The sequence below is a fragment of the Macrobrachium nipponense genome, chromosome 45 (genome assembly GCF_015104395.2).
Source record: "Macrobrachium nipponense isolate FS-2020 chromosome 45, ASM1510439v2, whole genome shotgun sequence".
Taxonomy (NCBI): domain Eukaryota; kingdom Metazoa; phylum Arthropoda; class Malacostraca; order Decapoda; family Palaemonidae; genus Macrobrachium; species Macrobrachium nipponense.
This window is the reverse complement of record NC_061105.1, coordinates 1,126,732-1,154,238: the sequence shown is the minus strand read 5'-3', so window position 1 is coordinate 1,154,238 and position 27,507 is coordinate 1,126,732. Positions and strand designations below refer to the sequence as shown.

Sequence of the window (27,507 nt, the reverse complement as noted above, 5' to 3'; positions counted from 1 at the left end):
TGACGTATAAGTATTCAAAATGACGTGTGTGTTTGTGTATGTGTGTGGTCAAAAATTTAGCAAAATCTCGGTCGTCGTTGTCCGCTCAGGTAATGCAATTATGTTGACCACGTTTGAGCGATTGTCAGTTTCTGTCGTAACCAGCGATTTTATTGATCAAACTCACTTCCGTTTCCGAATGAGCTTCAAGTTGTCAAACCACCTCCACCTTTTGACTCCTCAGGGTTGGTGAGAGAGAGAGAGAGAGAGAGAGAGAGAGAGAGAGAGAGAGAGAGAGAGAATAGAGAGAGAGAGAGAGAGAGAGAGGAGAGAGAGAGAGAGAGAGAGAGGTGGGGGTTAGCTCCATTTTGGCCAACAAATATCCAGTATCAGAGGCCGCAGTTTTAGAGAATAAATGAGATTGTGACTGTAACTGACTGAAATCCTTAGAGGTTGGGCTGGACATTGATTCTCAACTTTTTTTTCGTTCGAGGTCCTTTTTTTTCAGAATTCCGATCAGTGGCTCAGAATTTCAAAGATATGCAATACATCTCTGTGCCATTGGCCTGTTGCAACTGGGCCATGTTTGTGCAGTGTCTTTTGTCCCATTTGGAAACATTGGGCCAGAGATCCCTCATGTCTGCTGTTTTTTTTTTTTTTTTTTATTATTCTCCTGACTGACCAGCGCTGTCAACTTTTGGTTGGTATTGTTAACCTTGAATTGGACCCAGCGCTGTCACTTTTGGTTGGGGTTATTGTTCTCTTGAGTGGTAACCATCGGCTTAAGTCCAACTTTTGGTTTTGGTATTGTTCCTCGAATTTTGAACCGCCGCTTGTTCTTAATTTTGGTTTTGGTTAATTGTTCTCCTGACTGATCAGCGCTGTCAACTTTTGGTTGGAATCGTTCTCCTGACCAGCGCTGTCAACTTTTGGTTAGAATCGTTCTCCTGACCAGCGCTGTCAACTTTTGGTTAGAATCGTTCTCCTGACCAGCGCTGTCAACTTTTGGTTAGAATCGTTCTCCTAACCAGCGCTGTCAACTTTTGGTTGGAATCGTTCTCCTGACCAGCACTGTCAACTTTTGGTTGGAACGAGACCGACCAGTGGCCCACACTAGGTCTGCACTGTTGCGCCATTGGGTTGGGACCTTGCAGGATTGTGGCCTAATCTCATTTTCCTAGGAACACGTCATTCTCGCCATATGGTTAAATGATTACTGTTTCTTTTCATTTGCGTGTTCCCCTGGGAGGGAGGACGCGAATGACTCGACATTAGGATTCTCCCAGTGCGTCACGTTGTTCGTTGAGTACTTCTTTATAATAATAGAATTGAGTATTTGTTAGAATGTAATAGGATTTGAGTCCGCCAACTTTTTCCGTGAGGTAAATTGTCATCGCATTCCAGAAATGCTCGTGTAGTTTTATTGAGACAGAATGGAAGAGGGGAGGTACATTCACAAAAAAAGTAATTCTTGTAAATGTAATATTTTGCTTTCCTGTCTTTCCAGGTAGATAACATACAGAATGCAATTCTTTTAAATAGAATTAGTTGTCTTCCTCGCTTTCTACATGGACTATACAGAATGTAATTCTTGTATATATAATGATTTTATGATGTAAGTGTAATCATTTGTTTACAGAATGTAATTGTTGTAAACGTAATCATTTGTTTACAGAATGTAATTGCTGTAAACGTAATCATTTGTTTACAGAATGTAATTGCTGTAAACGTAATCATTTGTTTACAGAATGTAATTGTTGTAAACGCAATCATTTGTTTACAGAATAATTTTTTGTAAACGTAATAATTTGTTTACAGAATGTAATTCACATTTGTTTTAAGAACGTATAATTCTCGAAACGTAAACATTTAACTTCGATTTCTTGTCGTTCTTCCTATGATCAGAGAACATCCCTCCCACCCACCCTTGGGAGTCTTTAGAGATGTCACTCACCTGGTCCTCCGTCCTAATTTCAGCAAACAACAAAGGCACGTGTTCCCATGATAAAGCATGATGCGTGACGATGCTTATTACTGTAAGGGTTACGTGAATTGCCTCAGTAAAGTCGTTGAGGGAATGAATTTCCTTGTTGGGATAGGCAGAGGCGCGAGGCTTAGCTAGGTTTTGTGAACTGGTTGAGTTGATGAGAAAGTTCCACAGTTGGGGAGTTGGTCGAATTGAATATTAATTCGACAAAATCAGACCTCTTTCTTTAAGGTTTTTGTACGTTTTTGGAGTGGAAAATGGCGTGTTTATGTTTTGAACAATCTGTGTTCTTATCCGGCATTGATAAACACACACGCACACACACACACACAGATATATATATATATATATATATATATATATATATATATATATATATATATTATATAGATATATTATTAATAATATATGACTTGAAAATGTTCTGTCGCAACAGAATTCCATCTAATAAGAGGAGCCCATAAAAACGCCAAAATATAGAAAGTAAGTACTATATGTATGTCCCATATTAGACATACATATTTGTGTATATATAAAATCTTTTTCACTACGCATTCCTCTTTACGCTTCCAACACCGAGGAAGTCTTTTTAGGATGAAAGTCTCCCATTCTTCGACTCCCACCTGACGTTGGTATACTAATTCACAGCTGGGTCCTTTATTACTGAGCCACTCAGATTACAGGGGTTGAATCCAGGGGGAAATGAAAGCTGCTAACTTTTCATTACCGGCGGACAAGTATCCCCCCCCCCCCCCAAATCATATAGAAATATAGAGTATGTGTGACCCTAAACGTATCTATACAGTTCGAAAATGTCCACAGAAATATATAATCGCTATATAATCATTTTTTTTAATGTATACGTCGTGTTTATGCTTCCGCATAGAAAGCAATTTTGCGACTTCTGTTCTCCCTGGAAACATAGAGTTGTGGGTCACGCTGTCCTCACTCGCTTACCTTTTCCTCAAATGTTACCAGTCTGTCCTGTTGTCTAGAACAACGTACAGTGTCCTCCTTTAAAAAGGTTCTTGTGTATTCGTCCTGTTGGGTAAGCCACTTAAAAGTGTCTACGTAGGTGACTTATTTGTAATCCTATTTTTTGTGTGTGTTTTGTAGGTGCATGGGATGTTTTCAGTCCTTTTTGAAAGGTTTCTACGTATTCGTTAGTGGATGCCACTATCAGTCTGTTTTATGTTCTATAACTGCATACAGTTTTCTACCTGGTCGCTCTTTTGTGCGGAGTTCCTGTGTTTATACCTTGCAGACCCTCGAGTTGCTGGTTTCAAGGTCATTGAATCTAATTCTGTGACGAATCCTGTCCTAGTTTCAAGGTCATTGAATCTACTTCTGTTAAATCATGCCCTAGTTTCAAGATCATTGAATCTAATTCTGCGTCAATTTTGCCCTGGTTTCAAGGTCATTGAATCTAATTCTGTTTCAATCTTTCCCTCGTTTCAAGGTCATTAAATCTAATTCTGTGACGAATCCTGTCCTGTAAGTCTAACTCTGTTAAGAATCCTTGGTTTCAAGGTCATTAAATCTAACTCTATGAAGAACTCTGCGAAGAATCCTGCCTTGGTCTCAAGGTCATGAAGGCTAACTCTGTGAAGAATATTGCATCTTGCAACACTGGGATTCGTAGTGAATGGAACTTAATTTACTTTTTTTTTTTTTTTTTTTTTTTTTTTTTTTTTTTTTTTTTTTTTTTTTTTTTTTTGTCCCTGAGAGTAAACTGCTTGAACCGTTATAAGTGAATAATCACGCGTCAGTTATAAGTAGTACAAGTTATTTACTTTTAAGTGGATGTCATAATTCAGCATTTGGAGCCTTATTATTTCGGTTTATACCCAACAGTGAGGTATAATGATACCCATCAGAGGACTCTGTTAGTCATTGAAAAGTAGTTTTCAAGTCCTCTCCCTCTCGTCTCGGGCCAAGTGAGAGACTGGCATTGCTCTGCGTTAGTCATTGCCATTATTAAAACACCTGACAACCCCTTTCCGCGTCATGCTGCTGTTATTGTTGATTTTGATTGTTGTTGCTCTTCCTGCATCATCAGAATCGCTTCTGCTTTGGGGCTGCTTCTACTGCTACAACAACTGGTACACTAATCTGTCCTGCTAGTATTTTTTTGCTTAAATTTATTCCTGGTGTTTTTTTCGTTTTCCTGTTCCCGTCGTATCGCAGTACGGACATGAGCTTGGGAGCAATACTCTGCTGTAGTTCGTGCGTACGTCCGTGCGTTATGATGCGCTTGTGTGTGTGTGATTCAAATCAGGAACAGGAAGTAAAGACAAAACACGTGGAATGATGTGTAAGTCTCTCTCTCTCTCTCTCTCTCTCCTATCTCTCTCTCTCTCTCTCTCTCTCTCTCTCTCTCTCTCTCTCGTCCCCAGTTCCGGAATTTCACCAGGATGTCAATCATTAGTTAATCTGCCTGTTCTTGGTTAATGTTTCTTGTATTACATTTGCGCGGTTTTGAAAACCATTTCGAATTTCTCCTCCCGGTCACAAATATACTTCACTACAATATTTTCAAGAGATGATCAGCGATACTATAGACGAACGTGCAGTCATGTACATTAACCTTTTAGTTGCAAGAAGTGAGAGTAGGTAGCTGTTGGCTCATATTAAATAGAGGCGAACACGCTTCATATTCTGGAGCGGCCAATTCGAGTATGAAATGTCAGTGTCAAACAGTTACTGCCTGGTAATGAAGAAATTAGCATATCGGGTTCCTCTGCATGCGCTTGTTTGCATTTCCAAGTAGTGGGGAATATCTGCTCATAATATATACTATGTAATGGTATGTAAATAAATAATAAATAAATTATACATATATATATATATTATATTATATATATATATTATATATATATATATAATAATGAACCAAGGTTACAGCCAGGAATTGGCAAATGAAAAACACTGGAAGATGGTTAAGTACTTTTGTGTTATTACCAAGACATGGTGTCACAGCAACCTTGGTCGTATAAGCATTACGTTTTTGTATTTCTTCGTGATTTAAAATCAAACATGTAATGTGTTATTTATTATTTTTTTAGAGGTGCATGTTGACGCAAGTGTGTGTGTGTGTGTGTGTGTGGAAGACTGACGGTTGTTTGTTTTCCAATATCAGGGAAACGGTTTAAGTATGTATGTGTGTGTGTGTGTGTATATATATATATATATATATATATATATATATATATATATATATATATATATATATATACTGACTTTCATAAATACTGAGTATCTTAATTTTTATATGTATACTTTCCTGAATGCATTACTTGGCATTGGATCTGATTTAATTGGAGGGGAGGGGGGGAGGAAAGGGTGGTGGTACTTTTCAGATTGAATTCGAAGCATAATTGCAAAAATAAAAACACTGGTAACTGAATTACTGTTACACACACACACACACACACAAAAAATTGAAACTGATAATCTCTTCCAGACTTATTTTGTAAGAGGTTCTTTTTTGATTGGATGAGTGAACTTTAATGTGCCCTTTTCACCAAAACACCTGCCGGAGATAACTGAAAATTTATATGACGAAAAATGAATTAGAAGCTCTTATTTCTCTCTGCTTTTCAAGGTCAGGCATATATTAGTTACCCAGCGACGAGAGAACAGACATTATGCACTCTTTATGAAAGCGGGAATAGATTTAAGGAAGGCCTTTCATTAGCTGTATAGCAGAGAAAAAAAAAAAAAAAAAAACTCTAGGACAGAAATTAATGATGAACTATTTATGAGGGCGGGAATAAGTTGTAAGTGCAGTGTCATGATTCATCCGAAGTCGACCCTCTGACGAAGTGCGACGTTTTCGAATTGTTTTCGCCCCGAGAATAAATTTCGAAAGAGCTGCCCTTCCCCTCCCCCTCCCCCTCCCTCGCTTTCCAGAAGCCATGGGTGCCAACGCCTCCCACCACGAGCCCTTGGGGGATTACCCCAGGGGCGGGGCAGGGGGCCCGCAGCAGAGGGCCTCGTCCCACGGGGCGCCCTCGCACCACAGGTCTTCCTTTCGTAAGTCCCTCCGGAAGAAGAAGAGGGACAAGTACGAACAGAAAGACCGCGACGATAACAAGGAAAATCACGATGACGCCGTGACGTCATCGTCCGGGCGGGATGCGCCACCCAAGGTAAGTGTTGAGGACCCCACCGTTTTTTTTATTATTTTTTTTATTCAGACTGAACAAAACTGGGACTGGCAACAAACAACCCTTAACGTACCCCTGGGCAAGTGGGGTAATACCCCCGTGGATTAGCCCACTCGGGTAGGTAGCTTAATCAGTATTTATAATGTTTAGTTTTTTCCAATTCATTCTTCAAGGACATTTAGGAAGCAGGTGATCCAGTATGTGTTCCTGGAGAGATTATCATGTCAGGTTGCAAAAAAAAAATAAATAGATAAATAAATAAAATAATAATAAATGAAAAAATTATATCAAATAAATGATGAAAAAATTAAATAATACAAATAAAATTGGCCTCCTGTAAATGGGCCCAAAATGTCACGATAAAGAACTGGTCCCCTGGATGTCAGGTAAGTTATGTCAAGTCTGTCGACCCTGATTAGTTTTGTTTATTTTTAGACTTTGCCAGCGTTGGTTACCTTTCATTCAGATTTGTTTTTCCAGATTTGTTTAAAATATATGTTTCATTATTTGTAGAAATATATCATTAAGTCCATAGTTTAAGATCCTGTTGCCACTTACTGTAGACAATTGATTTCTGCTTAGAATGAGAATCGAACCCCTCTCTCTCTCTCTCTCTCTCTCTCTCTCTCTCTCTCTCTAACAAAAAATAACATACAGTTTTTCGTAGGTAAAACTGGTATTGTTCTCTCTCTCTCTCTCTCTCTCTCTCTTTCCCCCCCCCCCCCCCTTTCCCCCCCCCCCCCCCCCCATCCTCTCCTCTCTTCTCTCTCCTCTCCTCTCTCTACAAACAAAAACAAAAAATATCACAGTTTCTAGGTAGGAAAACTGGTATCGTAAATGACAGCTTATCCCGAGCTAGAAGAATGCAGTCTCTCTCTCTCTCTCTCTCTCTCTCATCTCCATCTCTCTCTATCTCTCCTCCTCCTCCTCCTCCTCCTCCTCCTCCTCCGCTCCTCCTCCTCCTCCTCCTCCTCCTCCTCCTCCTCCTCCTCCTCCTCTTCCTCCTCCTCCTCCTCCTCCCCCCACGGATATCAGCAGCTCCCTCTCAGGACAATGGAAGCATTCTTTGGCGAGAGTGAGTCTTTCAGTGAAGATCCTCCCCCCGTTGAGTCTCACATTTTAATGACTCCCCGCTGGAGGGATCGAGTGGCACGAGTAGTAAATGATCAAGACGAGATGACCTGTCACTTTGACCTCTCAGGCTGTCTGGCTGCAGCAGCATTCATGCTCCCAGGTGACCTGAGATGAGATGGGTGGAAGCATGATCTGCTTTTCGGTGCGACTTTCGAGGGGTCCGTTTTATAACAATAATAATACTTTTTTTATTTTTTGAGCTGCGAGAAATTGAAATGTTAATGGGACGGGCAACCTACTGCTGCCTTTTTGTAGCCCAGGCCCGAAATAAACGCTAAGGGAATTAGAACGGGACAAGGAAACTGTGGAGCTGCCTTTTGAAGGAAGAAATGTTATGTGTGTGACGAACACATTAACATATGAAGAGTGCGGAATTCCGTAGCATGTCAATAAAGGAAAGAAACAAACACACACACACACACACACACACACACACACACACACACACACAATTTCACCATCTTAAGCACAGAATGGCCGAAAGTGCTCCAGTTGCTTGGCTTGACAGCTAAATTCCTCAAATCATAATCAAGTCCGTAGCGACGTTATCAAGATTGAGCAATATTGACTTGCACACATGCGACCTACATACATACCAGTAAGCTATTTCTACTGACATTGTGTTCCTTAAGATATCGGGGATGAAACTCGTGTGCTGGTAACTACCAAGGCAGCAGCCGCTTCATTAAACGTACGCGAGAAAGCCTCGACCTTGAATGCATACTGCGCCACTCACCTCTCAATCTTTCAGGCATCTGCATTCATCCTAGATATAAATTATTTCCTTCCCAAGACCTCTTGTACTCAGTCTAATCAACATTGAACTGTGGATTTTATCGTCTTCCAGGACTCTGGAATTGTGTGCCCTATGGATAACCCAAGTTGTATGTGCAGTATATATAGATATTGATTTATCTTTAGGGTACAGTAATTTAAAGATCGTAGATTTTGTTTCGTATAATTCCTTCCCCATTTCCACCCATTTTGATAACGTTGAATTCAAAATTCTATTGACGGGACAAGTCACTTCACTGCCAGCGTTTCAAACGGTATACCAGGCGTCATTGACCAATTTCCTAAATGGAAATCCATCCCCCCGTCCCCAACTCCTCAGAAGACGGGATCCCTTCAATATGCATTATACCAGAAGCGAGTTCTATCCCCCCCGTAAGTTTGAACGAGGAGTCATTACGTCTTGAGTTGGATCATTTATTGCATTACCTCCTGCAGTACTTCTGGCACGTCCATTGCAAGATCATGGCGTTTCCCATCACGGGCCATTAAGTTTCGTCTTAGTCTCCCCTTCTCGCGCTCCAAGGCTGGCTATAACCCCATGAGAGAGAGAGAGAGAGAGAGAGAGAGAGAGAGAGAGAGGAGAGAGAGAGAGAGAGAGAGAGAGAGACTCGCTAAGTTTTGCTATGCACAGCCAAGGGTTAGGGAAAGTGGGGGGGAGGGAGAGAGGGAGGGGAAGATGGTAAATCAATACATGCTGCTGTCCTTAGGTAAAGCAGATACTCCCGTCCGTATTTTCTTCTTCTTCTTCTTCTTCTTCTTCTTCTTCTTCTTCTTCCTGACGTATGGTTGTCGGACCCAACAAAAGTTGAAGAATGTGAGAATGTGTTTTAGGCGTCTCAAAGTATTTAGACCTATTAACGCCTGTGTGTGTGTGTGTGTGTGTGTGTGTGTGTGTGCGCGCGCGCGCTTGTCAGCAGTTAAAGTATGACTGTCCCTGTGACCTCCTGACATGTTTTTTTCGCAGGAGAAACGTGTTAGAATCCACAACTCGAAAGCACACCAAAAGCAGTGACTCCCAAAGAAGTCTTTTCCATTCCTTTATTCATTCCCTGACTGCTTGAACACAATCTCCGTGCGTTTGAATTATTTGCTTAGTCGTTTACTTACATTTATATCTACTTATTATTGTTTTCTTTTTTAGCGAGTGATCTCTTCTGTATTTCTCCAGTACCTTCTGTTACTTCTTTTAAATGTACACCATAATATTCTTTGGATGCTTGAATTTCAAGTCAATGAAATGGCCCCTTTGGTGGGCTTGTTCCATACGAATAGGGGTTCATTTCTTTGATAATAATAATAATAATAATAATAATAATAATAATAATAATAATAATGACAGTAATCTTCCTCCGTTCCAGGTTGAAGGACCGAGCGGATCCAGGGAGCGCAGGATGGACAGGTTGCGCAGGAGCTTCCGGGAGAGCTTCCGGAAGAAGAAGGACCATCACGTGACGGAGGCGTCGAAGCCCCACCAGTGGCAGACGGACGAAGCCTCCGTCAGGGCTGGGACCTGCTCCTTTCCCGTCAAGGTGCGTCGTCAGTAGGCCGAGGGGGAGGCCTTTGGACCTTCTGTAGTAGTGGGTCTCTCTCTCTCTCTCCTCTCTCTCTCTCTCTCCTCTCTCTCTCTAACAAAAAGCAAAAGGATTGTAACTCCTTTTCAATTGCTTAGGCTCTCTCTCTCTCTCTCTCTCTCTCTCTCTCTCTCTCTCTCTCTCTCTCTCTCTCTCTCTTTAGTAACAAAAAAGTTAAAGGAGGAACTTTTTTTCATCTGCTTAGGCCTCTCTCTCTCTCATCTCTCTCTCTCCTCTCTCCTCTCTCTCTCTCTCTAACAGAAGCAAAAGGATTGTAACTCCTTTTCAATTCTGCTCTCTCTCTCTCTCTCTCTCTCTCTCTCTCTCTCTCTCTCTCTCTCTCTCTAAGTAACAAAAAGCAAAAGGATTGGAACTTTTCCTTTCATCTGCTTAGTCTCTCTCTCTCTCTCTCTCTCTCTAACTCTCTCTCTCTCCTCTCTCTCTCTCCTCTTTAGTAAACAAAAAAGCTTAAAGGATTGGAACTTTTCCTTTCATCTGCTTAGGTCTCTCTCTCTCTCTCTCTCTCTCTCTCTCTCTCTCTCTCTCTCTCTCTCTCTCTCATATGAAAAAAATGATGGTTCAGCCTCCCTCTCATTCTCTAGGAGGAAAACGTTTGCAAGAAAGGTCATTCTTTATCTAAGGAGGAAAACTGTTTGGCAAAGGTCACATTTAAAAAAAAAAAAAGTTGAACGTTCTAATTATGGTACATTTGTTAAACCAACTTAAAATCGTATTTCTGCTCAGCTTCCCTTTTTGAATTTCGTTAAGGAAGTGTTTTGATTTTTTTTTTTTTTTATTTCGAACTGTCGCCGAGTTTGGTTGATCAGTATTATTTTATTTAAATAAAGAATGTGTTGTCAGTATTAGCAGACAACCTAAAGTCTAATTTTGTTCAAGATTTAAACGTGGAGGTCTTGTTATGTAAGGTCTAAAGAGTAGATCTTGTATCGCGGTCTATATGAATAAAAAATCAATAGGCCTATATTTATATGAGTGATTTTCGGACTGCTCTGGTACCCAGCCTTTTTTGCCGTGAAGTAATGCCACATGATATCCAAGTATCGGTTGATACTTTGGAATTCTATTCCTGCTTCGTTGTTTCATAACTGCTTCCAGACAGTACTCTCCCCTTCAAAGGGACATTTTGAATCTCGTCTGGGCCCCAGAATATTATGTAATAGACTTTCAAGTACGTTACATGCGATTTTTAATTACGTCGTTGATTCAAAAATACTCATAATACCACGATGCTTGAAGTGGAGAGAAAAATCCACAGTTATGTATATGTGCGTATACATAAATATGTATATTTAAAGATTGGTTTGTACACATAGCTTTCGATAATCTATTCTGCAATATTGCTGATGTTATCAGGCATAGAAGACCTAAGAAAACATTTAAAGAGGAAAATAACGGTTTAACTTATTTTTTAAAAGTAAAATGGAAATATGTAAATGACTAGAAGACAGAAGACAACGTCATTCTCAAAGACCGCGAATTAAAATGATTGGCGTAAACTCATTCTCCTACAATATTGCTGTCTTGTCGAAGCTACCAAGGGAATGGGAAATGTCTGTATTGGCGTTGAAGAGACAGAGAAAAATTATGACAGGAAAATAAGAAACAATGGACCACTGCGTCGGAGCTCGTCGAGAGAGAGAGAGAGAGAGAGAGAGAGAGAGAGTGAAAAAAGAGAAGTTATTCAAACACTCCACGAAATAGTTTTTTTCTCTCTTTCTGAAAGGCAAAGAGTACGGCTGCCAACCGCTAACGCATAGTGAAGAGCAATATTGGAACACTTTTTCTCTCTTTTATTTTTGTCAATCAATTATTCCGAGTACGTTGGTGGGTAGGTAATCGATCCCCCCTCCCCTTCCTCCTCCCCTCTCCCCTTCCTCCTCCCCCCTCCCACCACACCCTCTCTTTCTCTTCTTTTTTTATCAGTACTTAATTGATTACTGAAGTAGGAGGCGGCTGTATGGGGTCAGTTGAAAAAGAGCGCTTATGGTACAACTAGATTGTTCTCTCTCTCTCTCTCTCTCTCTCTCTCTCTCTCTCTCTCTCTCTCTCGTTAATGAGAACACATTTTATATAAGATGAAATCCCCCTGTAAAGAGTGACCGTGCTGTATAAATAAATGCTTTAAAGATATGTCTTCCAAGCTAAGCTGGAGAGATTTTGGTTTGGTAGAAGAGCACAGAAAAACTCATGTGGGAGGGTGGAATAGCCGCCTTGTATTATAGAGTTCCAGCATAAAGACTACTACAGCATTGCTTTACATCCAAGAAAAGGCTAATGGGATTAGCCAACTATTGTGAATTTACTAATACAGCACTACCATTAGTAGTGATAGTACGTAGTGGTTTATTTATACTGGAGAAAGTGAAATGTAGGTCACAACAAAGGAATTCTGCTAGTCGATGCAATTGATTACACATTAATCAATATCATACCCCTGGGGCCTGGCCCCACTTAGTGTCCTTGTGATGTGTATTTGCTCATTGTCTATTGAGTTTCTTGTTCTGACATCTGTTCTGTGAGTAGAAGGAAAGCTTCAGGTAGAAAGGTTTGGCGGTGAAAGTTTCAATTGTTAGTCCATGATATTATTCACATTGAGTCTCTGCTTTAATTCAGCAATCATTTTTAGTCATTTCCAGAAGTTGGCTTCTGAAATGGTTGTAAGAGTTTCCCTCTGCTCTGGTATGTTTAGAGAGTTGATTCTTGGATTTCATTATGCTGTTAGGAGTTGGAATGTTATTGTTTATTTCCCTTGGAATGTTCTTTATTGTTCGAGGATTCCCCACATTACTCATCAGCAGGGCTCTAACTGTCTCTTGCAACCGGTAACCCTGGCATAGCCTTCTCCTTCATGAATGGCATTTCTTCCACATTAAAAGTCTGTTGTAGAAAACAGTTCTGTTCCTCATAATGTTCGCCTACATGGTAGGGAATTTGGAAGCTGGTAACATGTCTGAACTTCCCTTGAATTCTGTCTCTTTCTCATGAGGAAACTTCTTAGGTCTTTTATGGAAGATGAAGATAACACTTGCTCCTGAATCAACGGCTGGCTTTCGGGGATACACGGATGAGTTTGCCATTGAACCTAAAGAGAAAGGTGATATTCCATTTCTTCATAGATCTTACCTCTTTTCTTGTTGGTGGTGGTGTTCCTCAACCCTGGAACATCATTTTTGATATTGGTTCAAGTCCATGCCATATTGTGAGTGATGATTGATAGTACCATTTTCTGACTCAAGTCAAGAGAAAGAGCTATGGTACGTAAAACCATTTTTACCCTTTCCAGGGCGTTTATCATGACCATCTTATTTTCTAATGGTATAGCATCATGATTAGCAGCACTATCGGCAGAACTTCCTTCAGATCGAAGGGCACATTTTAATACTTTGCCAAGAACCTCCATTGCCACATTGCCAAGCGCTGGAACTTTTGCATCTAAGCATTATCTACTATATATATGACAATATTTTCATGTTTTTCAATGACTTGATAACTTGCATTACTGTATGTATATTATTTTATATACATATATTTTTTATACTATACATATTTTTATTGATTTTTTATTTAGGCTTTTTAAAATTTTTGCTGACTGATGTGAAGTTGCATAAACTATTTCTTGTTTTTAATGTATTCTTATTACTTCTTAACAGAAAATGCTAAAAAAAAAAGAAACTGGAGGTATTGATTTTCATCTCATTACTGCATTACTATAAATTATTTTCACTTTTGAGACTAAATCCCTTCAAAATTAAGGAAAAGATTTGTTTATTATTAAAAAGTGGTCGCTGTCTTTTTATCAAGTATAATGTACTATTAGTACTACTTATGGTATTTATTGTTTCTTTCCTCATTTTCAGTACTTGGGATGTGTCGAAGTCTATGAGTCAAGAGGAATGCAAGTATGCGAGGAGGCCTTGAAGGTATTACGGGTATGTACTGCATCTCGGTAGTTTTGCAGTAAGGAGGGAATTATATGGTTTCTAATTCATCCAGAACTTTTTGCTTGGCAGTTCAGGTGCCCGGTAATTCTTTTAAGTCATAACTTCATAACTTCAAGTACTTGGCATATTGATTTTTTTTTTAGTAATAGTACGTATATATAATGCTGTAAATCATAATCAAGAAAAATAACACTAGAATTTACCCAGATTATAAATATTGATAATATATTGAAATGTTGAAAAGACTAGTATGTATTTGCTGTTGGATTTTAAGAACTTTGCAGTGTCAGTGAAAAGATATTTTCAAATATTTCCCTCTACATGTGAATATTTTTGGCATTTCCCTCACCTTTGTATTGGACCAGGCCCAGAAATTTAAGTTCCTGAATCTCTAGTATAACTAATTGATACTGTATGCCATAAGATTATACAATGAAATGTGATTTAAATGAAATATCCAGGAATTCATGATTGCAGCCTTTGGGGAAGTAGGCCGTGTTATTTGGATGATTCATGAATGCTAACTTTTATAATAATTAATGTAATATTGAATGCTGAAAAGGTCCTCTTAACTGATATGTGCTTACCTTCTAATATTCATTACAACTTCCAGAATTCACGGCGCAGACCTTTGAGAGGTATGCTGTACGTGTCTGGAGATGGACTCAGGGTTGTTGATGACGAAACGAAGGTGAGTTTACTTGAAAAAAGTATCATTATGAATTATTCTTTCCATCTTAACTGTGTACAATTAATAAAGAAATAGAGATGGTGGTGTTTTGTGAGCGAGAAAGACCCCTGCTACTTCTGTAACAAAATGGTTCAGAGAATAAAGCTGGTAAATGTCTATTTAAATTTGCTGTGTCCATGAAGTCTTGTATGTAGTAAAAGTTGATGATTATATCGTATGCTTGTCCAGAAACAAAGTTTGATAAATACATACCTTAAGAAAACAACCGGTTGTGTAGGTAATGAATAGTTAAGAATAATATCAAGACCATCATCTAAGTTTTAGTTTGCAAAATTAATATTCATAAATTGTCAGTTGGAAAGCAGTCATTAGAAGAAACAAACCTTGCAGAGTTATATGTAGAATTACGTATTAGCATTGTTGTACAAAATTATTTACAAGTCCTAGTTGTCTTTGATAGCCTTATAGAGACTTTGGCTATGTTTGGGGATTTTTGATCAATGAATTTAGCTCTACAAGATGCAAAAGTCAGAGTCGACAGTATTATTGTTACTCCATTTATTGAGGCCTGGAAACTTGTCGTACTTTAGCATAATATTAAAGGTTCAGAATACTCTTAGTTTTGGAAAGAGTTGAATTGTTCCATTAGAACTAGTAAACTTACATGAACTACTAGGTATTGTATGGAGATATTGGCATATTTATATTTAAAAGGAGTGGTAGCTTTTCCAGTTTGAATAAAGGTCTACATTTACCTAGAGAAGGTATCTTGAAGTTTACTTTGGCGGCTATTTCCATATGGGTACGGGTATTCCTTTTGAAATATTTTGAGTATAAATTATTGTTAGTTTTCATGTCTTCCAGGGCCTTATAGTTGATCAGACAATTGAGAAAGTGTCCTTTTGTGCACCTGATCGAAACCACGAAAAAGGCTTCTCATACATATGCAGGGATGGAACAACAAGACGATGGATGTGCCATGGATTTATTGCTGTTAAGGAAACGGTATGTTTAAGATTTTAAACCTGAAAAACGTTGTGTACAAGTACTGTTTGCTTACAGTATTATTTTTGCAACATTAATATCAAATGCTTATGCATTGTTTAATGAGAATGTTATTATGTTTGTTTTAAATGGCAAAGAATTGTCTAATTTTTTCTTAGATATATATGTAGTTATGTTATCCTAAATTATTTTCCAATTAGGGTGAGAGATTAAGCCATGCTGTTGGTTGTGCATTTGCGGCATGCCTAGAGAGGAAGCAAAAGAGAGATAAAGAATGTGGTGTAACTATGACTTTTGACCCAAATACATCAACATTCACCCGAAGTGGCTCATTCCGTCAAATGACTGTCACAGAAAGGCTGTCCGACCCTCAGGAATGTAAACCTATTGGTTAGTATTTGTACTTTGTTTTGCAAGAAATCTCTGTTTCTTATTTTTGTTTTCCTTTAGCATATCAACATTAATAACCACTGTAATCATGACTCCAGTATGTAGAAATTTATATATGAGAGTTTTAGTACAACGGTTAGTGTAAAAACTTAGTACACATAGGTGCATAATTTTCTGTCCTTGCTAATATGATGTGATGAAGATTAAAAATTAAAGTACTTGCTTTGAATTTGATTTTTTTTTGTGTCGTAATAACAAACATTAGGTTGTTAGGAGGTTTTAACTTCCTAACAACAATGACCTTGCATGAGAATTTGTCCTATTTAGGATGTACCTTTTGGGATCCTGGTGAAACAGGAACCCAGTTTTATCTAGTTATGAACAATTTCTTTAGGGGACACCGATTTGAATTCTGCCAACTTTTGTTATGGACTCTTAAAAACTATAGAATTATTTACATCTTAACTTTTCAGAGCCAGTGCCAGTAAAAAAGGTTGAGAATCCCCACGCGATCGCAAGACCTCATGCTACGCCTCTTATGTTGCAACGACAGGGTTCCTTTAGAGTTTTTCAGCATCTTGGTCAGGTAGTTAAGCTTTGGATTTTTACAGTGCTCATTCTTGTGGTATTTTTCAGTGGTAGTTTTTCCTCTGCTGTTATGCTTTCTTTGTAAAGCTTGGAAGCAGTTTGAAACGGGCTCTAAACCAATATTAAAATGGAATTTGGGATTTAAAACTAATGTGGTATAGACTGTTATCAGACATTCGCTATAGTATTTTCTTGGTGAAAGCATAATCCATACATGTAGTATATTTAATAAGTAGAGTCAACATGCATAGCCAGCAAAATATTGTTTTAGCTGGATTTCACACTTCCATTTCAAAATCTTAATCAAAGGCATCTCCATTTCAAAATCTTAATCAAAGGCAAAGATGCATCATTTGAAGTCATTATTGAATAATACCAAATATTGATCCCTGTAGGAATATGCACTATCAAAATGCAAGCTTTTTGGAGCAAACTTCAAGAAATTTATGAATCATTACACACAGCTTGTTCAAAATGCTACTAATTGTGGTTCATAATTACAAGCTTGAAAATATAGCAGAGTGGAGACCTGTTAGTGTGGTTTTATGAATCATAGTAAAGATTTAAAAGATTAGCAGATAGGTCACAATTATGTGTCTTGAATATTGTTTTAGGGTGATTGATTGTCAATAACAATCATAAGGAAAATTTTTAAAGTTCCCTACCATAGAGCTCAGTCAAGTTAGGCCCATTAGTATTGTAAAGACATAGGAAATTGAATTTTCAGGGATATTAATGTGGTTCTTGCAGCTCAGTTAAGTAGTTTTGTGCTGGCTTAAGTTGTTCATCTGTTAACTTTTTGTTAGTAATGAGATCGGCCCATTGTCCTAAATATGGAATGAAGAGGAGAGAGTAAATTGATACTGAATATTTCATTATGTGTGGTATTCTCATTACCCGTCTTACTGACTTAGGTGTTTATAATATAATGTAAACATATTGCTATGTGATATTTGCCTAAGCTATATTTGTTATTTAAAGAAAGACTTGTGTTGGAGGTACTATTATTATTAAAAGTTGGTAGTGATGGGCATTGCCCAACGTTTTTCTTAATTTTTTTTTCCTTTTACAGTCTTCACCTTTCAAACGACAGTTGTCTTTACGACTAAATGAATTACCCTCAAACTTGGAGAGGACAAGGTCTATGTCTTTAGATAACAACACCATCAATTCTACAACGACTAATAACAATAACCAACCACCAGGTAGGTTCCACTATTTATTTTTTATGAATAATTTCAGATTTTTGCTTTCATGCAATTACTATTGCATGGCAAGTTTATTCCAACTTACGGTTGCATGCAGTGCTGATAATTTAGCATACGTACTATGGTACTGATTACAAGACTGTCTTATCGTCTTTATTGAGCAGTAATGAAGGAGGAAAGGGTAATGAATTTAAGAAGTTTCTAGAATAATTAGTTTATCTAGTCAGTAGAAAATTCTTATGCACTATATATAAGGTAATACTTCTTCTGGAGTGGGTTTTAGAATATATGTATATGCAAATGTAAACCTCTGGCATGAATTTTTGTGATATAAAGAATGAATTGTTAAGAGAAAACTACATAAACAAAATATATTTTGGATCTGAATCTTATATTTCATTGTTATAGAGACAGACATGTTGATAAATTTTGAGATGTGAGTCAGGGACCGTAGAAATAGATATGGAAAGTATGCTACAGTTCTTTGATTGGTCTGATTAGTGTCTGAACACCACTGAAGAGATACCTTAACCCTTACTGGATGGGTAAATATATCAATATGCAGCTCCTCAGGCCGGGTAAACTTTGAGGTCGGCCGATTTACAAAAAACATATCAATGGAAAGAGGAAGATATGTAAATGTACATGGTGGAGGAAAAAACTTCTAAAATATTTTCCCTACCTTGACTATTCACAACCCCTGTGGGGCCTCTTTTACAAGACAATTGTAGATATTGCCAACTTACATATGTTTTTTCTAATAAATAGATTTATTTTGTAAAATTATAATTACTGCTCACACAATATCAAAACAGATAAGAAATGAAATCAGCAAAAATATTTTTAGCATATTTGTTGAAAAATATTTACGTAAATTTACCGAGAATAAAGATTCAGTAACTTTTTTACTTTGACATGTTTTTTCTAATATTTCTTTGCACTTTTCTTTGTAAAATTACATTTACAACTGACATACTATCATAAAAGGCAGGAACAAAAAACAACAGCTGTCCTTTGGTATATTCACAAGCAAATTTACAAAAAGTCGTCGTGAGAGAGACGCAGTACAATCCCCCTTCAAGTCACAATCAGGACTGAAGTCCTGAGATGCCCACCTCATGATTTTAGCCAGTGTAAAAGTGGCCATTAGTGAATTTATGGGCTATAAAAATATTGGTACCTCTTTCCCGCCCGATTCTTTCCAAATCAATTGCGCGTAATATTGTTTATCTACAGGATCAATCCATCCACCACCCTAAACCTGTTATTACTACTCCCAAGGATTAATCTGTCCATTAAAGGTTAATACTATTGGACTAGATCGTGATTCCTCTGAAAGCTTGTTTTGTCTTGTTAGCTAAGTATCTAATCCTTTTATAAACCTTAATTCATGTTCACATATACTATTCTGGGATTTGTGGGAATCACTGGCTTATTGCTGTAAATTTCTCATGTATGTAGTAAATATTGGTATTGTGGTGTCACTAACAACTGCTCATACATAAGGTTAACAGGATAATTTAATGCTGTTGGGATATCTCTAGTATATAAGGTTCTGTTTATTATAGCTAGGTTTATGGAGCTCTGGTATAACTGACAGTATAGCATCAGTGTTGCACAGATTTTCAAGTCTTACCCTTTTTTTGTTGTACTTTTTAATAATTTTCTAACTTTATTGTTTTACTTGCATTTGGCAAAATTCATAGAGATGTTTTACACCTGCATTTTGCTGTTGCAGTTTTGGTAATTTTCATTGTCAGATGCATTTTTGTAAAAGGAGCTCTTTAATCACCAGTTTCTGTAAAATTAGGAAAGGATAACTTGTGTTTATTAGCTTCTTGAAGTAGTATTTATCTGCTGTAAGCGAGATTCACATATGCAGCAGGTGCTATTGTATTAGTGTTATGTTTCTTAAATATCTTTTGCGATTGAGGGATTTTTAGCCTTAATTCCATAACTCCTACATGTGATGTGGCATGCTTTTTTATTTTAACTCTCAAATGGTAGGGATTACGTTAATGACAGAGTATTGTTGTTTGACTCCAGTTTACAGTATACAAAGTAAATTATTGCTTTATTGTTAGTTGTTGTTCTGAGGCAACTTGTTTGATTATGAGTAACTCGGGCTGCTTATTATTAGAATTGGCATCTTTTAAAATTGCTAGGCTTTTCTTTTACTTATTCTAAGTGCCTCAAATCAGATGATGAATTACTGAATTTCTGTTGGCTGTTTGTTACTGATCTTTTGTTTTTCAAGGACAGTCAGCTGATGAAATATTGTTAGTCACAAAGCTATGTTTGAGGTCCTGATCTTTTGTATGGGAACTGATAATTTCTGTCTGAATGTGTGACAAACCATTGATCCTTCTGAATATAGAAGTCTTCAGTAATGTTGTGGCATCTAATTAGCACTGATGGATTCCTTGTTTTACTTGTATGTGAAAGATACAAAATAATTGACCAGGATAAATGGTAATTGAGGCACAAGACACAGCATATAACAAAGTAGTTAAGGTAAATTCTATGTAAACATTGTACTATATGAGTTAAAATAATGTTCAATAAGTTATGTGACATGAAAGTTGGTTAAAGGAGGTTAGTTATTTAATTTACTGTGAAAAGTGCTTCCTCACAAGAGGTGGTTTTATCATGTTAATTTACTATACTGTTATATACATGGAATTTAAAAAGCAGTCATGTACCACACGCTGTCCACTTGGATCCCCCGTTTGTTCTTTGTGTACCATGTACACTGTCTAACTACTTCTGACTTCCTATCTCTCATTCTATAGGACGAGTTCCACGCTCAAAGACAACCAGTTCTTTTAGTAAGTAAAGGAAATGTAGCTACATTGAATTGCACTGAACTGTTGCACAGCTTATGTTCTCTGCAGTCACAATGGCACTCTTGGGGAAATACAGTAAATCACCTAAGCTCACTGAGAAAGAGGGGTTTCTCCCAAAGCCCGTGACACCTCAAGTACTTCTGTTTGATGTTATTTCAGTAATTTGAGAAAGTGCACAAGTACATTCTGAGGAATGGAATCTGTCAGCATTTTGGAATGTCATGTAATGGCTGTCTTCCATTTTGTTGAGTTATAAAGAAAAGCTACATTTTCTGTTTATTATATTTTTGCTGAATAATTTTTTTGTAAGTACAAATAGTATTATGGTATAACAGTCATTGTTGATAATATGAATATGCTGAACCTGTCAACGCAATGATTTTATTTTAGTGTAACTTGATTGGAAAGCAAATTTGGGGAAGTTTCTTAGGATGACAAGCATCATGAAGAAAAACAAGAAAATTCATAACAGGTAGGAAATAAAAAACTGATGACAAGGAAATGTTGAAATATGAGTAACTTTTTATACCGAAGAAGACGTCTTCAGGATTCCTGGTGGGTGGGTTTGTTCCAAGTTGTTTGTTTAGGAGTAGCATAATTGTAGAGAAAGCTGATGTCGGAGGATTGGAAAATAATTGGAGAAATATCAGCCTTTACTTGATACAGAATTAGAAAAGAAAAGCTATAAAATGTGAGTCATGTGAGTTCAGTATAAAAAAAGTCCAAGCATTTGAAATAACAATTAGGTTGTTCCATGAGGACTTTTGAGAAGAAATGATATGAACTGAAGAGGATGCACGAATTATAATTTTCATATTTTTATTATGGAGCTGAAAAAATGACTCCACAAAGGGTAAGGGCTACCCTGAGCCCAAAACGACAGTAAAATCATGGATGGGAGGTTCAGGGCTCTCCTCTATGTGGAAATGTTTAGTTATTGCTATATAGTACTTGAAACTATTAAGTTTATTAAGTTTTAAAAAATTAATTGTCGGAGGAAAAACACATAAAACTCAAGCAGATAATGCTGCTGGTAGCCAAACTATGTATCATAGTAAGCAGATACATGGCATCAAGAAGTTTTCAGACTAAATGCAACGCATGAAAACTAGAAAATAAAGGAAAACAGTCGTTGATGAGTTTCTGAGTGGAACAACATTCCTTAAATGTTGGGTGGGTTGCACACTTACTGTGCCAATGCAAACTTGGTGAATTTACCCAGAAATATCACAATAGGGAATACTGTGTACAGTGCATCATTGTTGTGAAGTATGAAATGATAAGTGTTCTTTGCAGGGTCCTTTCAGCCCCAACTTTGTTGGTTACTGGTATTTATTTTTCATCCATTTTCATTTGTCTTTCCATGTAGTTATCTAACTTCTTGAACACCATCATGGTCCAGTTCCATTCCCCATTTGTACAAGTCCTTTTCATCAGGCGAGTAAGTCAAATTTCTTGAATATGTGGTCTGGTTAAGCAGATTTACTGTTATCCAAGGTTTGGCCAACCCCATGGGGTTGGGTATTATAGCTCAGTGGTCTGCTTCAGCTACCGAGTATAATGATATTAATAGTTGTTGGACTATCCTGCATATCTTTCATTGGTAAATATATAGATATGTTTTTATTTATGTTAAAGATGCTTTATATATCTTCCTGTAACTCTGGTGATCCTGTCTATATCAGCAGTCCTTTGTACCTGACTCCTTAGACTTCCAGTAATTCAAGTGTTAAGCAGTTGCATGCATTAGAGTACTGTTTAGTATTACCATTGTATCCTTATGAATTCATAATTTTTCTTTCAACACTTGGCAAACAGATCCCATCTAAGACTATTAAGAAGTGAATTTGGGTAAGTTAAGTTTTATTGAGATGAAAAGTTTTATCTTTAGCAAAATTACTTTGTAACCTTTAAACAACTTTTTTGATGAGTAAGCCAGCCCCTTAATATTCAAAACACTGACTCCCTTGTGTGTGTTCCATGTCATGTTCAGTTAAGTTCAAATCTGTATCTCACACAAATTTTGTTTAGGACATTTTCCGTACAGCATTTTACATATTCTGAATACTATAGTTAGTGGCACTTTTATTTGAATTATCAGGAATTACATACAGGATGCATAGGCATTAGACATATTGAATTCTGGATGAGGGTAGAGTTTTGAAAGTTTAATACTACTTCTTTGTTTCATTGTGAAACGTTTTACTGACATATGCGACTGTATAGTCTGTCATTGCTTATACTTATTTGCTTGTTTCCAACATATTGACATTAGCTATTCATTACGGATGTAAATCATAAGTTTGGAGCTACCCAGGTCTCTGAGCATTTGTTTGTGTTCTCTTCTGAGAGGACCTCTATACGCATATGCACTACTGAGAAACCAGATTCTTGTGATATAGCATTTGGTTTATAGCACTTAAGAAATTGATATATCTTTAGGTCTGTAAGTTCATAATTTCTGCTAATAGAATAACATTTAATTTTGATGCAACCTTAATGTAGCAGAAAGTTGTGTGTATGGTTATAATTATTTGCAGGTGATTTATTGAATTACTGTAATGTTTGTTAAGTGTTCTTTACTCCTTCAGAAGAGAATTCTTTCTCTAGTTTCAAATTCTTCAGTGTCTTCTGTACTTATCTGTACATTGTTTTAATCACCATTGAGACATTTTGCACTGTTTTGGTTTTTTAGTTTGTGCTTTTTGTGGATGGTTTGCGTCTTTATTGTTATTTCAGAGTCTCCCCAGCCTCCACCTCGCACTCAGAGGAATAGACTTCACTCACTCCCAAATGCAGTTAACAGTGAGTGTCCTTGCATGGCTTTTGCTGTGGTCATTTGTGCTTTTGTGCATGTGTGTCCAGAAACGTTTTTGCTTTCCTCTATTGCTCTGTTAGATTTGTGCATATCAGTCTCAGATTATTTTTGGTGTCTTATAATCATCTCGGGAAATAATCTTAAAATGGGTTTGATAACAAACTTTGAATAACAGAGTAGTAGAAATGCTTTGAAAACCAGACAACTAATCTCTATTTTTGTTATTTTGTATTTGAATTGCTTGCAGATAATCCCCGAGAGATATACATACAAGTATGTGTAGTATGAAACTGTTGCTTGCATGCAAAATTTTGTCTTTGACTTTTGCTTTTGTGATATTCATATCCAAAGTTTTTCTAGTTGGTTCCTACATATATTTGTATATGTTCTTATTAAAGCATGACTTGACTTGTATGTTGTTCAGTACAGAAAAGTTGCTTTACAGTACGTATAGCACCACAGTATAATGCTGTAAGTTATTGAAGCTTTAATAAAAAATAAAAAATATTTTTTTATATACAAGTGACTTCAATATGCTGCTTTTTTCATATTATGCAATTGATTAAAAAATACAGTATAGAAAATGGTTTTAATATGTTAGAATAGTCAAATGTTAGATATATTTAACAGAATTCTGAAGTTTTCTTGGATATTTTTTATATATTGTGAAAGCTTGTATGAAAAGTAATTTTGTCCTTACTGAGAAATGACTCGTGATTTCTGTTGGTACTGCTATTTGTATATGACAGACATCTTCATTTCATATTTCATATTTGGAAGGAAGTTTTGTGAGAAAAACTTGTTACCCACCGGTGAATATCAATTTTGAAATCTCCAAATATTGTGGTGAACCATAGTTGTGCCATCTAAGGACTGTGTAAGTTTTGGTATTTTTTTGCATAATAGTAATATACTCTCTGATGATCTCAGTGTTGGGATTGCATAGTGTTCCTCGTTGGGTACTGTACTATATGTAGTGCCTTCTATATTATAGCACTACTTAGTACAAAATATTCTCTGTATGATTGGTTGTAGCCTTTTAAATTTCATCCGTTGCCCGAAGGCTCTTAAGGGTTCTGGAACCATCTGTGGTCTCTTCAGTGCCAGTTAAAATGTCATTGGTCCTTCTCCAACAAACTATCGGTGTCCAGTTCCTCTGAATAAGGAATTGCAGGACCACTTGACATGGTGACTCTTAGACTCCAATATCCTCCAGTGACTGCCTCTGAGTCTCTCCTTCAGAGATGTTTCTGTTCTCAAACACCTCCAGGAGTTGGGTTGCTTACCTAAAGCAGAGAGTTCAATTTCAGGATGTGGACCTCAGACCCTCAACATGACACATAATTTTTTATTAGCAAAGCATAAGTAGTTATTCAGTTTTGTATTTAGTTCAAGAGAGATTTTTTAACACGGGTTGCGAGGAATTGCTCCTCTATTTTACTTTTGTCTTTTATAAGTTCGTCTAATTAATCAAACTCTTGAGCATTTGATTTATCTTTGTGGTTGCTGTTCTCATTACTCTCTGAGGGTATCATAAATCCTATTTCATTTAGTAGCTCACATTATTCATTCACTATATTTAGCTGACTGTAGAGGTTAAAGAGAAGCAGTGTTATGTATTTAGTTATGTGTAGTATGTTATTTATCCAGTTTTTAATTGTATGTAACAGTGTGTCTCCTTTGTTTTAGATGTTTCTGTCTAGACTGTGGCAGTATGCTAATACTGTGTACAATTTCTTTATAAATGCTGAAGTAACTATGATCAAGTGATGCAATCTCATTCTGCTATTTTGTCCTGAAGTGAATATTCTGTAGTGAGAAACTTAAAAAGATAAGTGCACCTCTAAGAAATATTGCAGTCAAGTTCTTATGTATATATATGAAATTAAGTTAATTGTGTGTGTTATAGGAAGTAACATGAAGTATGCTTTTGTAAAGTCAGTACATATTGTAATTTAGTCAGTTTTTCAGTTAGGATTATTAACTTGTTCAAATTAGTATTTTTATTATTTAAGAGTACTGGTGCTTTGATCCTTCGTCCATTGGTCCATTGCTCGCCAGGCACCATCTTGAACATCAAAATCAAGCTGGCCAATCCTTCCCTTGGCCAATATGATGATTTTGTCTTCTTAAAGTTCTTTCCTTGTGATTATTTTATTTATTTATTTTTTTACCCTTATATCAGCATATATATACTGTGCTTTGCCATTTCTCAGTATGGCATAAAACACATCATAAAAATGTAATAGGTGTAAATTGAAAATAGAAAGAAAAATATGAGTTATTTTATGTTGGAGGCAAGAGTCATGAAGTGACAGTTCAAAGTTCTCTTGCAGGCTGTTCTTAGAAAAATGAGTAAAAGATCCAATAAGTCTACTGTTGTGCTGTTGTACCTTTTAATAAGCGCCTCGGTGGTGTGGTCGGTATGGTGTTGGCTTACCACCTTGGTGGCCGCAAGTTCGATTCTCGGGCATTCCGCTGAGGGGTTAGAGATGTGTATTTCTGGTGATAGAAGTTCACTCACGACATGATACGGAAGTCACATAAAGCCGTTGGTCCCATTGCTGAATAACCACTGGCTCCATACAATGTAAAAACACCACAAAAACAAAATACCTTCTAACATAAACAGTAAAGTAAAAGGTTTATTGGTCATTTGATTCGATCATTGTTGTTTTACTTTGGATTTTCCCTTTACAGGGTAGCTGTGAGATTTATTTTCCACTCTCATCTCTCTTTTACTCTTGCTACCTGAATTCCCCTCAGTTCCAAGAGTTTTCATGCAAGCACCATCTCCATGATATTCTGGACCTCTCTACTAGTCTGCATTCAAACTCCCACATCTCTGCTATAATAATCACTCCATTCTCTTTCTCATCATGTTCAAATGTGTACATGGATGCACTGAAAAATGTTTCGTTACAAACCCATTAGTCAAAGTTTTCCATAATTCCTTAATTCAATGTTGAATTACCCGTGACATGTAGCTTGTCAGTTTTTGGAGATGAAGCAACGATAGCTAGAAAATCAATAGCCTTATCCTTTTGTACATCACATTGCAGAATACAGATGCCAAGAGAGTTGTCCCCAGCTTACCTTTGTTTGGAAAATAATTCTTGTTTCATTTCGTTCCTTCTTTTAGCTTTTCATTGTAGTCTTCATCAGCTTTCTTTTAAGCATTTTGCTAATTACTACTGTTATCAGACTGTAATTCAGCCAATTCCTTCCCTTTTATCGCAGTTACCGGAGTATGTGATGGTTCTTACCTTTGTTTAAGATTTCTGTGAAGACTTGTGATGGAATATTATTGCAGTTATTCCTGTGTTTCCTTGCTCTGTAAACTTGAACTAATTCTCTTTTCCCATGTTCTGTGACATTTTCTTACCATGCAAGGTTTCGTTGCATATGATAAAAAATAGCAAAAAATGGGGCAGAAACATTGGAATGCATCAAGGACGAGGTAACTTGAAAATTCATACTATTCTCCTCCAAAATAGATAGTGCCTAGGATGGTGTGAGTAACCACACCTCAAGTCAACAACAAGAAGATACCCATTTCCCCAACAAGTGTGGTTATGTGAATGTGATATTACTCACTTATCATGAAGTATGTACAAGGCTGGCCTAATGATCGCAGCTTGTATTAATTGAGCATTTCTATTTTGAGTTATATTTATCTCTTCACTGTATATAGATAGCCTTAAAATGTCAGGATAGGACAGATAATTTTGTCAGGATATATAAGTCTCATAAAAATCTGAGTTGAAATTTGCTGAGTTTAGGGTTCACTTTTGCATGTTTATGTCCCTTTTATGTTGGTTCTGTGTTGCTGCAATGTTAATCTGAGTCATTGTTTGTTGAACCTGTCTTTCTCGGCTGTTGTTGGTATTGTATGTCACAACCCTCATGTTTTGCACCATCATTTTGTTACCTAACTAGTTAGCTTTAGTGTGAATCTCCTGTTTCTTAGTTACGTACTTTCTCCCTCATTTTAGCCTGTAAGGTGGTTAGACCCAATTATTCAATTTTGAAATATCAAGACTACACCATTTTTAGCTTTTGTGAGCTTTATGTGTTGCTAGTCATACAAGCATTCTAGACCAACCATTTTGTCACCGTGTTATATTGTTAATGGCCTCTACAACTTTCTTCACTTTCTGCATAGGCAAACTCATGGTTAAGAAGCTCCAGACCAGGTGATCAGGCCCATTAAGAAAACTGGCCCTAATTTTTGGTTTTTGTGGGTGACTGCTTTAGCAACCATCCTGAAATGACCATATTTTCAGCCATTATGTAGGACCTCCATAATTGTCATCAACTATTAGTAATTACAGCTACAAGTTGATGCATTATAATTCAGATCT

The 27,507-nt window shown here is 37.0% G+C and overlaps 1 protein-coding gene across 7 annotated transcripts in view; it reads left to right on the top strand.

Annotated features, from left to right (window-relative positions):
• The window catches only part of LOC135214258 (protein numb-like), a 138,766-nt gene that overhangs the window by 100,251 nt on the left and 11,008 nt on the right, over nt 1-27,507 (top strand). For 3 of the 7 annotated variants that reach the window (XM_064248345.1, XM_064248347.1, XM_064248346.1), the window contains exons 2-10: nt 5,571-6,117; nt 9,423-9,593; nt 13,514-13,585; nt 14,211-14,288; nt 15,153-15,293; nt 15,494-15,683; nt 16,157-16,269; nt 17,344-17,476; nt 23,065-23,130. In XM_064248345.1, coding sequence (XP_064104415.1) covers nt 5,884-6,117; nt 9,423-9,593; nt 13,514-13,585; nt 14,211-14,288; nt 15,153-15,293; nt 15,494-15,683; nt 16,157-16,269; nt 17,344-17,476; nt 23,065-23,130 — 1,198 coding nt within the window. In that variant the 5' untranslated portion in view covers nt 5,571-5,883. The remainder of the gene's footprint in view (nt 1-5,570; nt 6,118-9,422; nt 9,594-13,513; nt 13,586-14,210; nt 14,289-15,152; nt 15,294-15,493; nt 15,684-16,156; nt 16,270-17,343; nt 17,477-23,064; nt 23,131-27,507) is intronic. The other 4 variants (XM_064248352.1, XM_064248351.1, XM_064248348.1 and 1 more) reach the window with 3 other exon arrangements.